Source organism: Neopelma chrysocephalum, unplaced genomic scaffold (assembly GCF_003984885.1).
Source record: "Neopelma chrysocephalum unplaced genomic scaffold, ASM398488v2 Primary Assembly neopelma1_102, whole genome shotgun sequence".
In the NCBI taxonomy this organism is placed as follows: domain Eukaryota; kingdom Metazoa; phylum Chordata; class Aves; order Passeriformes; family Pipridae; genus Neopelma; species Neopelma chrysocephalum.
In genome coordinates this window covers 1,104,659-1,117,385 of record NW_020897765.1, presented here as the reverse complement: position 1 = coordinate 1,117,385, position 12,727 = coordinate 1,104,659, and the positions used below count along the sequence as shown (strand labels likewise).

The 12,727-nt window shown below is 42.0% G+C and overlaps 1 protein-coding gene across 22 annotated transcripts in view; it reads left to right on the top strand.

The window, feature by feature from the left end:
* The window catches only part of KIAA1217 (KIAA1217 ortholog), a 355,773-nt gene that overhangs the window by 334,691 nt on the left and 8,355 nt on the right, over positions 1–12,727 (top strand). For all 22 annotated transcript variants that reach the window (XR_003536226.1, XM_027695587.1, XM_027695599.1 and 19 more), the window contains 6 exons: positions 1,778–1,908; positions 2,152–2,299; positions 3,989–4,484; positions 5,252–5,432; positions 9,303–9,457; positions 10,053–10,199. Coding sequence is in view for 21 of the 22 variants with exons in the window: in XM_027695587.1 (XP_027551388.1) it covers positions 1,778–1,908; positions 2,152–2,299; positions 3,989–4,484; positions 5,252–5,432; positions 9,303–9,457; positions 10,053–10,199 (1,258 nt within the window). In the remaining variant the exon portion in view is untranslated. The remainder of the gene's footprint in view (positions 1–1,777; positions 1,909–2,151; positions 2,300–3,988; positions 4,485–5,251; positions 5,433–9,302; positions 9,458–10,052; positions 10,200–12,727) is intronic.

Here is a 12,727-nt window from a genome sequence, read left to right as displayed (position 1 = left end):
AGAAAGCCATATTCTTTTTCCAGCTTCTTCCTAGAGTGTCTGTTCCTTTTATTGCAAAGGCAGACAGATATCTGCATCATTGCAGCCTCTTCCACTGGAAAAATAGCCTTAGAAACGTTCCCTTGCTGCCATCGTGTGGTCCAGAGGGTTGTTTCCTGCCAGTCTGCTTGTGCTAGTGGAATCAGCACTCTCTCAGCTTTCTCAAGGCAGTCTTTGGGAGAAGTGCACTTAAAGTGGGAACAGGGTCATTTACCTCCTCTTGTTTGTGATCTGTTCAGAAGCAACTTATGATTCTTAATTCAAAATTATTTTATAGTTTCTAAAGTTAGTCTTTGGATTGAAATTAACTCTTTGCTCTGTGCACTTACTGTTCAGATCCTGATACTGCTTCTGTTTCTCTGTGTATCAGAAGTACTATTGTAATTTCATGTATTGTTCCATGTGACTGTGCTCCCAATTTCAATTGACCTACATGTGGAGTAGTGCTGTAAGGAATTTTCTCCTTTTTATCCCATTACTGGCCACCTACTTTTCTTCCCCATGTCACCTGTTCACTGAGACGGGTCTGGGAAGTGGCTGGTTTTGTGTGGCAGTGCTGGCGCAAGGGAAATATGTGGAAATGCAAGACTTGCAGTTGGTACAGGGGACAGGCTTCTCCTACCTCTTTTCAGACAATCAGCTCATACCTTGGTTCTCTTACAGCAATTGCAAACCCGATACCTGAGTGGATGTGAAAAATTAGGCCCAAGATTAGGTTAAAACCAGTAGCCAATTTGTCAGCTCAGAGTTTCCTTTGCATTGTTTTTAACATGCAATTAAACTGCTTCCTAGAATATTCCTGGTATCTTAATAGAGGTGAATTTCTCTTAGAATATTCAAAAGATAATCTTTTTGAGGTATTTGCATGGGCGTTTGTCTAGTTGCACATCATGCATCTCAGGGAGTTTTTGTTGAGAAAATTTTGAGTATCTGTGTGGGAACTCCAGTTGTTTCAACCTTGAACAGAAAGAAGTGGCTCCTCCTCAAGAAAAAGCAGAGGTTTTGTGTCTGAAGGATTGCAAAATTTTATGTGAAGTATGGAAGCACGGCGAAAAATATTGGAAATGGTGATGAGGGAGCGCCGGATGGAGCTGGAGGAAGCATAGCATGGCAATGGATGGAAAAAACATCTGAAGTGACTCATTCCTAAATGGAGGTGCTGAGCGAGAGCTGCACACAATGCACACTTGCTGTTTCAGTCAGGCTATTCATAGAAACAGGATCCTGTATCCTGTCTACCCGGACCTGGCAGATAAACAAGGTTGCACAAAGGGGCCTTTGGTGCCAGGTTTTGGGTTGTTGCTCAACTGTTGGCCATTTCTTTGTGTGTCCTCGGCAATGAGAAAACAAAAGGTGCAAACCAGTACTGGATGTAGTGGTAAGAGTGTCTACACCCTTCAAGGGTTTGCATCCCCAGAGGGCTGGCTGTTTGATGTGTTCTACCACCCCACCTGCCCTTTGTAGCACAGCTGCCCTAAGGTCAGTGTGCTCTGCACATCTGCAGCCTGTCAGAGAAACCAATGACTTGGGCTGGTTACAAGCCTGTTCCTATGCTGTGAGTGTCCAGCATCCTCACCTCCCCTTGTTCGGGGGAGGTGCTGGTTTCTTAGGCTGTGTTGTCAGACTTAAAGATGCCACAGTTGAGGTTTCTGGCTCAGTTTACTCCATTCATTTACATATATTTGCTTGTAATGCAAAAGTCTTGCTTAAATGTTATGTCCACTTTTTCTTTTGCCAGTGAGCTGGAGGCATTTGTTGAAGACCTGAAGAAGGATTCTGCTGCTTCCAACAAGACAGTTACACTGAAAGATGTTGAAGATGGAGCCTTTCTTTTACGTCAAGTGGGAGAAGCTGTTGCTACTCTAAAAGGTATGTACTTTTCCTTTTTACTTGTGTTTCTTTTCTTTTAACTACAGTGGATGAGACCAGTTTTGCCTTTGATCTGGGGGCATTAACTTTCACTTCCGAAAAGATTTAGAGTTGGGATTAGGGAGTTTGCTGCATGGCCCCTGGAGAGGTAGATGCTCGACTGATTGACATTCACCCAGTCATTCATTACTCCCCAGGGCTTTTATCATTCCCTCTTCAGCTTCACAGTTGTTTTCTTTGCAGGAGAGTTCCCAACACTGCAGAATAAAATGCGTGCGATCCTCCGAATTGAGGTAGAAGCTGTGAGGTTCCTAAAGGAAGAGCCACACAAGCTAGACAGCTTGCTGAAACGTGTGCGCAGCATGACCGATATCCTTACCATACTCAGGAGGTGAGGGGTTTTCTTTTTTCCTTCATACCTAAAGAATCTCCTCAAGCAAGGCTGGAACAGCTTATGGGTTTGTGTCCTCTCCCTCTCCCCAGGCAATTCTGAGAAATTCAGCTTGCTTGCAGTATTTATAAATTATTCCTAGAGCCCTCTCAAGGGAAATCAAATTAGCCTTTCCTGTGCTCTGTGCAGTGTTTCTGTTCTGACCAACAGCCTCAGTCATTGAAATCTTACTATTGAAACTACTGCCCTCTCAACTCAGCACTTCCAGGTTTGGGAAGTACTTGGATGAGAAAACTTACAGAGTGCAACAGTCCCATATGTGAGCTAATTAACTCTAGGCATTTACAGCTTTTTAAGCTAACTGAAATATCCTCTGACACTGAAACATGCATCCCCTAACATGTAACAGTAGGAAGTTAAACAAGAAAAGAGTCTAAGGGGTAAAGGTATCCTAAACCTTCTAAAAGAAAGAAATTATTTACAATACACTTCTGAATTAATGCAAATTCTTTATTCTCGTCTTTACAAGGAAGATGCATGAGAGAAAGTTGAAATATTAGATAAAACTTATGTCCACTAAGTGCCAGTGTTTAGCTGTGTTTGTCACAATATATAAGCAGTAAATGACTGCTGATTTATATGACTCAGTAGGCATCGAATTTAATTCCTACTCAAAACTGTCGGTGGTGGTGGTGGTCTCAATTTTACATCAGTTACAAGAAAATGTAAATCCTAAGACTGTTGTCACTACCCTTATTCTAAGGAATGTAGAGTTGTCATTGTTTCCATGTATCCTGGAGCATATGTAAAATGGATTTGCCAGTACTGGCAGATGGATCAAATGGGTTATGTAACAGGTCTTCTAAGAGCCATTACTTATTTTTTCCATGCAGATAAACATCTATATCCTTTCACATTAGTTTCCTTTTCTTAAAAATTACTACAGTTATTTCCTGTCTTGTCCTGCTTGGAAAGAAAAATAGAACAATAAGTTATGCATGCCAAGGTTTTACCAAAAGTCATTTTTTGCAGCAAAATTACACACTAAGCTTCATAAAGTCTGTTTCAGTAATGGAAAAACTGATGGCATTTGATGGCTCTCTACACTCGGAAGCTCACTCATTTCACAGCTAGATGCCAGAAATAGTTGCCTCTTTACATCCTCAGCTCATCCTACTCCACACTCTTGACAGACAAGACCTTTGTGGAGTATCATTTGATACAGAACCTTCATTTGAAGGCTCTGTTTTGGCAATGTGCCAGACTACTACCTCACATTATGTGTAACTTCACCTTTCTGTGCCAATAGTCCAGGAATATCTTGTTTAGCTAGATTCAGTGTACAACGTTTAAGTCAACTGATTTCTATTCTCTATTTTCTATTCTAAAAATCAACCCACTGTGACTCATGGTTTGGTCAAAAAGTGCCAGTACATCAGTAAAGGTTTGTACACATTTTAAAAGGCAGAACTATCCAAATTAAGACTGGCCTCTTCAAAATTCTGACCCCCTGACTCTGAGAGAAAACTATAAAATCACATGACTGAGAGCATCAGGAAGAAAACCCACCAGTTTGATCATTTTGATATAGGTGCATTTTCCTTGCAAGAGTTTATTGTTATGTACTGTTCACGACTCACCTGTATGCTAACCACGTGCCACGCTGTTGTGTTCAATTTGACTGGGCAGACATGTTACAGAAGGACTGCTGAGGGGTGTGGATCCATCCCAAGCCGTGCAATCCTCAGCTATGGAAAAGTCCACTGCAGCTGACACTCTGAAAAACCAGGAGGAGCACAAGTCTGCCCAAGGACATGCACAGCAGAATCTCACAGCAGTCACATCAGAATCCCAGGTGTCATCAGTGAAGTCAGAAGTCATCCCCTTCTCAACAATGACTGTCCATCACGTGCAGAGCTCGCCAGTTGTCATCCATCAGTCTCAGCACTCATCAGCCCTGGTCAACCATGCCCAGGGCTCACCCACTGCAGGCACTCACAGCGAAGGTGTGCCAGGTCATCTCTCAGCCACCCCGCCAGCCCCCCTGCAAGAGCCCACAACAGGATCCCAGCCCACACAAGCCACACCAGCACCACAGGTCTCTGTCAATGGCACCACCATGCAAAGTCTTTTCATTGAGGAAATTCACAGTGCAAGTACCAGAAACCGAGCTGTATCAATTGAGGTACGGTGTATTCTACTCAACCAGTTGTCCTCTCTTTGAGTCTGAGTTCCCTGTCTCACTCTTGAGGCTGCAGGTGGGATTTTTCAAATGCATTCTTGGGATTTATGTGCCTAACCCCTAACTACACTGTACTTCTGAAGATACCCTCTGATTTTGTCCCTGCTCATTGCAGAGGGACTAGAAGACTTGTAAAGGTCCCTTACAACCCAAACTGTTCTAAGATTCTGTGATTTTAAATGCAACAGGAAAATTACATGTAACCAAACTGAGTAACTCTGTTTTTTAAATTGCCTCTATTTAGAAAAAAAAATTAGATTTCTATTTTAGAATACCTTAATTTTGAGCAATAGCATATAATTCTCTGGCAACACTTGCATCCGTGGATTTCATTCACTTTTTAAATCTCCATACTCCGTATTATGGAGAAGTAAAAGTGAAAGAGTGTGAAGTTCCAGTGGTTTCACACAGAGATATTGAGAAAACCCACAGGTGAACTGTTGTGTCTTACTACAGACATGCACTTTAATCATCAGTGTAAGCTTTGTTCCTTTAGTGAGCAGTGGCCACTGTGTGTTTGTGCCATATCTAGCACAATGGATGTCAGAACCAGTGTGCACTTAGTGTTAATGTATTTCCTCTAGTTGCTGACTAGAACAGAAAGAATTATCCATATTGACCTATAATGTTTACAAATGGTTTTTATTTTTAAATAAGTGATCAAAATGGAAGTCAGAGAAATAAATAGATGCTTTACTGGTTTTGTCTAGAAAGCTGAAAAGAAGTGGGAAGAAAAAAGACAGAACCTTGATCACTATAATGGAAAGGAATTTGAAAAGCTCTTGGAAGAGGCCCAGGCCAATATAATGAAGTCAATTCCTAACCTGGAGATGCCTCCCCAGCCAGCAGCCCTGCCTAAAGGGGATGCAGCAGAAAAGCTAGAAGTCTCAGGTAAGGTTTTCTAGAGTAAATGGCACTAAAGAATTGCATATCTGGAAAAGAGAGGTTATTTTTCTGACTTTCTAGAATGGTTTCAATTTACAGATTTTTGTGATCTTGGGGAAGGACAAAGCAATCTCTGAATATAGAAAAATCTACTTTTAAAAGCAAGAATAACTTGCTATATGTAGGTAGAACAGAAGTAAAAGTTGGCAATTACAAACAGGAAGATCCAGATTAGGTATTAGGAAAAAAACTCATAACGAAAAGGACTGCATGAGGCAATGAGGAGGATGCAAGGTCCCCGTGATTGGAGAGAATGGCTTAGACTAGCATTGATCAAGGATAAATAGAGCTACTCTGTGGTAGCCAAGGTGATGGGATGTCCTTCCAGTCCTGTTTCTTTCACAATTTAACATACAAATCCATGTCTGAATTTCTTCACAATTCAAGGAGCAAAGAAGATGCCTCAGACAAATGCTGGATTTATCCCATTAGCCAAACATGAATCAGCTGTAAAATTCTTATCCAGCTACTTAAGCAATACTACATCTAGCTCTACTACTACGTCTGTCTCTGACAGAGGCAATGGGAGATACTGTCTGTGGGGAGCTGCTTTCTGCAGTCTGCTGGTAGTCTCCCAGTAACCCAGCAACTGATTTTAGAGGGAATATCTCCTCCTTTTCATATCCATTATGAAACTTTTATGCAGTAATTCCTCTATACCTGCTTATACAATTTGCATCCCCGCAGCTGTGGCAGCAAGCTCTCCATCTTGTGAAGGAGCTTTCCTTCATCTGTTTTAAACTGATCATGTACCGGTTTCACCAAGCTCCCCATAATTCTGATATTCTGCAATTTGGCAAAAAACAGCTCTGCATTCCCTTTATAAAATCATGAAATCATGGAGGCAGTGGATAAACCTGTATCATATCCTGAAGCTCTCAGCCTTCTCCACAGACTTCAGACTGCAAACTTGCAGCTTTTCTGGTCCCTCCATCCAGGCCAGCTGCTCCCTCCCCGGGCTAGATTCTGTTGTCCTTCTCTAGCTCCACTATGTCCTTCTGGAGCTGTGGAGGTCAGAGCTGCATGCTGCACTCAAGGTGTTGGCATGCCAACCTTGTAAATAGCTGAAAAACAATGCCCTGGGGTTTGTGTGGACAAATTCATGTAGAATTTGGGAGGAGTGTTTTCAGATCCAGCATTTTGTTCTGGGTGCACCCTTGACACTGCCAAGTTGTGGCTTCTTGGATGTTTCACAACATACATGTTTAAAATAAATTCTGTTGAACCTCACAAAATAATTTTAGAATTCTGGCACCATTCAGTGAGGTTACTGGCTATCAACACAATTAGCTTGTATAATGGGTAGCATAAATAGAAAAGTGCAAAAAAAGTACCATATGGGTGCAATGAGCTGTGACATCTTAAAAAGTGCAAGGCACAGTAACTGAGAAGTTTCGTAACTTGCATAGTTAACTAATCCACTTCTAGAATACAGTTTTGCACAGTGTGAAGCCAGCAGATTTAAGAAGAAATTTGATGAGATTGAGACATTTGCCTTCTGTTGTGCATAATGAATCCTGTAATAGTAACATGAATACAGCAACAGCAAAACTTTTCCTTAATATCTGATTAAATATCTCACATACCACTCAGCTCTTCTGTGATTCAGGATGAAAAGTTCAATACCAGTCTGCTGTAGATTAGAAAACTGAGCACTATAAGAAAAGACAGACCACCTACTTACCAATATAATATGTAAGAACTTTGGCCATAAATTAGCAGAGCCCTCCTTTAGCTCAACTGCAGAACCCAGACAGATCATGTTGCCTGATTATGTTGTCTCAGCCATTCTCCACACAGAACCTCTCCCAATGAAGAAAACCTTTTTTTTGCTCTGCAAAGCACAAAGCAAAGTAAAATTACACACTTTGCACAGTCTTTCAGAGAACTGTAAATATTTTTTTAGTGTCTTGACTCTAACACATCTTTGTATCAACATTGTTCAGTGAAAAATTTGAGGAATATTTCTAGCATGTACATTAGAAATTGGGCTCCTTCATCTCTCTTTGTGCCTTCATATATGAGAATGCCCTGATTTTTGCAAGTGCTGAGTGATCAGTAGCACTTTTTCATTAAAGACAGTTTATCTGACTGTCTCAAGGCAGGCATTATTATTTTGAAATCTTTTGGATTTATTTTGGTACAAGTAGAAGTCTGTATGGTGGAAGAAATTAATTCCAGTCTATCTGTGCCTGTTGAAGAATGCTGCAGTTTAGTGAAACAGCTGGCAACAAACAACTCCCATTTTGTTCACAGAAGTGCTGAGCCCTTTGGCACCAAAGATAGGGTTCCATAAAGTGTAGGGTTTGTTCATGGGCAATCTCAGGCTCAATGAGTTGAACTTATTCAGTTACTCCTCCCTCCTTAAATATGCCAAAACTCAGCCACGGGGCAGGGGGAAAGTATCAGAATAAGGTCTTACACTCAGTTCTTTTCCTCCAAAGATTTTTTCCTTTATATTGGAGAAATATAATTTTTAAGTAAATAAACCTTCAAAGGTGGATTTCTATTTTATGTCTTGCCCAGTGTCACTGTACTGACTGTGAGCAAACCCCATCACCACCTCTCCTTAATGACTCCAGGTAAGGGATGTGAAGGGAATTAGCCTCTATAACCTGTGCACGTGCCACACTCACTGACAATTTCTTTTACCTGTATTCCTCCTTTTTATCTCTCATTTTGAAGATGGAGATGGATGAATGTCTCCAAGATGTGAATGAGATGGTAGGAATCATGCTCTCTTTGTGTCTTCCATGTCTCTCATTGTCTTGCTCTCATTAAGTGGGAGAAAAACTTGGACATTCTTGCAGTCAGAGCCACTACCAGTTTGAGAGTAATGGGTCATGCCTATTAAAAGGAGCGCAAGGATTTGCAAAGGTCCTACATCATAGTCTGCTAAACAGCATCTTTTACAGCAGCAGATCTTACTTTGGACTGGTAGGACTACATCTGATGTAATTAAAATCTAAGTGGTGTGTATTGACCAAGGAAGTGGTCAAATGTAAAGTGCATCTGGAAATTCTTGCAATCCTGAGAGTGCCAGATATCCATGGAGGGATATAATACAACAGAACATTTCATTAATCTTCAGCAGCTTCAAAGAACATTTGAGCTAAGAAGGGAACAGAGATGAGGCTGGGTCAGACAAGGGCTCTGTCCAGCCCCAGTGGCCAGCTGGAGCATTGGAGGAGCCTGACACAGCCCCAGGAGTGTGCAGTTGGGCAATTACTTGCCCAGAGGGAACACTTAGCCCTAAACAGCTGGGTAATCCCAAAAGCAGGGAGGTTTTACCTTTCTGGATTATATTTATTCCAGCTGTTTATATAACACTGAGTAGCTGCAGAAAGGTCATTCTTTTGCTCTTGTAAATGAACATTGTAAACAGCAGTGTGAGAATGGTGGCTTTTGCCATGTATTATGCCTGTGAGCAGGAACATATAGGGGCATGTCATGAGGAGGGTAATGCTGCTTCTGGAAAAAGTGCTGTCCAGAGACAGTGGGGAGGAGGAAGTGGCAGCTGGTGGGGAAGCACAGTTGGGGGAATGCCAGTTTCAGAAACTGGTCTTGTCTTGGAAGACTCTCCTCAGATAGCAAGGGCTGGTTCTGCTCAGCCTTTGTGTGTGGTATTTGAATCTTCTTGGGTAACAAAAAATGTATATAGGGCTCTTATATGGTAATTCAAGGGCAAAACTGTGCATTCCTGGAATAGTAGTAAGAAAAGTGAAAATAAATGCCTTTCCAGTTGAGGCAGATAGGCAAATACTATTTTCCTCTCCTTCACCTGTGCTTACTTTGTGCTGCTCTGTTTACCTGCAGAAGAACTTCCTGATGGAGAACAGGATAATGACAAGCTGACCAAGTCTCCACCTCCTCCACCTCCACGGCGCAGTTACCTGCCAGGGTCAGGACTAACCACGACGAGATCGGGAGATGTTGTCTATACAGCCAGAAAAGAGGCTGCTGCTGTCAAGGTTTGATGATTCATACTCTAGGCAGTCAAACTGTTGATGAGTGGTTGGCAGAGAAGACAGGCCACAGGCTTGGGCCTGTGAAATAATGTTGAGACAGAGCTACGTCCTGGAGAGCTACTGAGACTGCTTACCAGGATACACTTCTCTTAGGCCAAATGAACAAGTAGGATTTGACCGGTTCTGTTTACAGGAGTCTTATTGCTCATATCTCCTAGCAATGTAGAAGGCAAGTTACAGGCTGTTTTCCTTTAGAGTGGTAAGAAGATTTAAAATAAAAAAAAAAAAGCATGCTTAGACAGATGGGGACGATCAGCTCAGATTTCAGAGTGTCTTTACAGAAATGTTGCAAATTAGTTTTTTTGGGCTTCTTTTCCCCATATGTTCTGTTCTCTGAAGGAAGTGTAGGGAAGTCCAGGCTTTTTAATCTGTGAACATAAAACATCATCAGCAATATTGGTTGCTTTTGAACTGATGAAGTAGCAGGAAGAGGGACTTTGCAATAGGGGAGTTGCAGTAGTGTTGAATTTTCAGTGTTTGCTTTGCATCAGGAGGGCTCAACTGTATCATGTGTCTGTGCTTTCTTATCCACTTGTAGGAATGCAGTGAGGATGCTGGGCAAATAGCACAATCCAAAGCCCCTAAAGAGGATCAGGCATTGTCTCGGAGCACAGGACATGCTATAGCATCAGCTGCAAAAGATGAAGAGGAAGAGGAAGGGGATAAAATAATGGCTGAATTACAGGTATGTCTTTTGGGTTGCACGTGAAGACGCCTGTGCCCGGTATAATTTCTAGGGCCTCAGCACAATTTCTAGCTCAGAACATGAAGGAAAGTAGATCTGCCAGTCTCACCCAGTCCCACATTGTTGCACTGAGTGGTACACTTTTTGGAAGCACCACCCAAATTTTGTTCAAGAGGTCTGAAGCTGAGAGAGTGATCAAGAATGTACTAGTTGCCACTGGAGAAGCCTGCAAAGGTAGATGGGACAAGTAAAATATTGGTGTGCATTTGGTGTTGTTGTCCCTGGCCTAGTATTGCACACCTAGTACCAGACTGGCAAGGTGCTGAGAGCTTTGTTAACTTCAGTGGGAACAGAGAATATGGGCTCTGCTTCTGGTAGGCTGTGCTCACTTGTTCTGTGCTATGGTCCGAAGTTTCCTGGAGTGTTTGAGCACTGAGGCATTGCCTGTTCCCTGTCGTGTAACTGGTACATTACTCTGCTACTGGCATAGTAGTGTTCTCTTGCTGGTCCTTCACTTAACATCACATAGGGCCAGTTTACTTCAGTGATGGCCATGCTGCTGTAAAAGCCAACTATTCCAGCTGCCATCAGTGAGCTCCAGCTTCCCAGGGGCACCTGCTGTCCTCTTCCATGCCCACGCGAGGAAAGGATATGTGGGTCAGCTTAACTGGCTATAACTTCTGACAGGGTGTTTCAGAGCACTGTCACGGCATGAGATGATTCCTGCTGTCCACCTGCCAAAAGGTGGGTTTGGTGCTGCCCAGGGAGCACTTGCAGCACAGGAGACATGGGCATTAAGCAGTAACTGTTAGGTCTGATGGGTGCACCCTGCCCCTTTGCTCTGTTCTCACCCACCAGTGCTTCAGACGGCTGCTTTGCAGGGACCAACTGCTCATGACCAGCGTGACAGGAGAGCTGGGGACAGGGAAACTGTCACGTCATCTCCTGTCTCTGGGAAAGCAACCTGTCTGCCTTGCAACTGGTGACAGTGAAGTGGAGGTCAAGGTCTGGAAAGGGGGGCTGAGAGGAGCCAAGGAGGAGAAATAGGTGTGGTTGCTCAGCAGGGGGATGTGTGTTTAAATGATAGTTTTGGGGACTAGAAATACTCATTTTAAAGTGATACCAAATACCAGGTATATTTTAGAAGGTTAACAGAGTACCATGTTTTAGAAAGGGCAAATTTCTTGATCTAGGAGCTACAGGCTCATTAGTTTAATATCAGTCATAGGCAGAAAAAATGGAAAATTATGTATGGGATTCAATCAGTGAAGAGCTAAAGGACAGATATAAACAGTTATGCAGTAAATACAATGCAGTGGAGCACAGATCTGTCAAAGCAAACAACACTCTTTGATCAGGTAACAGGTTTAACTGCTTAAACTGAATTGTATACCTATAAACATTTTTGATCAAACATGATACAACATTCTGATAAAAATATCATACCTCAGAGTATACCAGAAAAACCCTATCATAGGACAATTGAGAGCTGATGGGTTTGAAAGTGCTCCCCTTGGTGCAGGTGTTTATAGGCAAGTCCTGTAGGGATCAGCTACAGGCCCAGTGTCACTCTGTACTTTCATCAAGAGCCTAGAAATACATTTAAAATTATGATAGCAATCACTTAATGGTCATGTGGACTATAAAGTCCGCATGAAGAACAACAACATATAGTCCAGGCCACAACAGCCTGAACAATGTCTTGAAAAAAACCAGGAGTTGCAGTAACAAGTCAACAGGAGCTCCCAGGTCAGTGCTGTTGCTACAAAATTGTGTCTGCTTTAGATGTAGATGTGAGAACAGAGAGTATTTTCATCTCTGTGTACAGGATCAGTGAGATCAACACTGGGCTGCTGCACCCATAGCTAAGTATCCATGTGTCCCTCATTTGAAAAGACTGTTAAGAATATGAAGGTTTGGAAGAGTACAATGTGAAGATTTTTAATATAGCAGAAAAAGGCATAATAATAAGCAGCTGCTGTAGCACAAAATGTATTTGGAGATTGTTACAGATATTTCAGAGCAAAGTAGATAAATTAACAGATTACCAAAGGGAAATAGTGGCTTCTTTGTCACTTGAAGCCTGAAGGACTTTGAGGATGCCTGACTCAAACCTACATCACTGGTCTCACAAATAGGTAAGCTGTTTGTGGGGAAAAATCCATATCCTGTATTATGAGGAGCAACACTTTTTTTTCTATTAGTTTCATATCATCTTAGGTACTCTGGTCTATAAACACAAATGGGATGTGGTGGAAAAAACAGAAGAAACTCTACATCCTGATTTTTTCACTGTATTTTTTAAATTATTCTTTCTTTTCTGATTTGCATAAACATGCAATACATATTAGGATTACAGTCTTTAAAGAACAGGCCTGATTCTAATTGTAATCAGGGCTCTTCATTTCATGAGTTACCAGGAATTAAATAATTTCCCTAATACATGGTATAAAAATAAAATCTTTCAGCACGTCACGGTGTGTCTGACTCCTGTAAGCACTTGTCCCTTTTCGCTTTGGCCGGCAGAG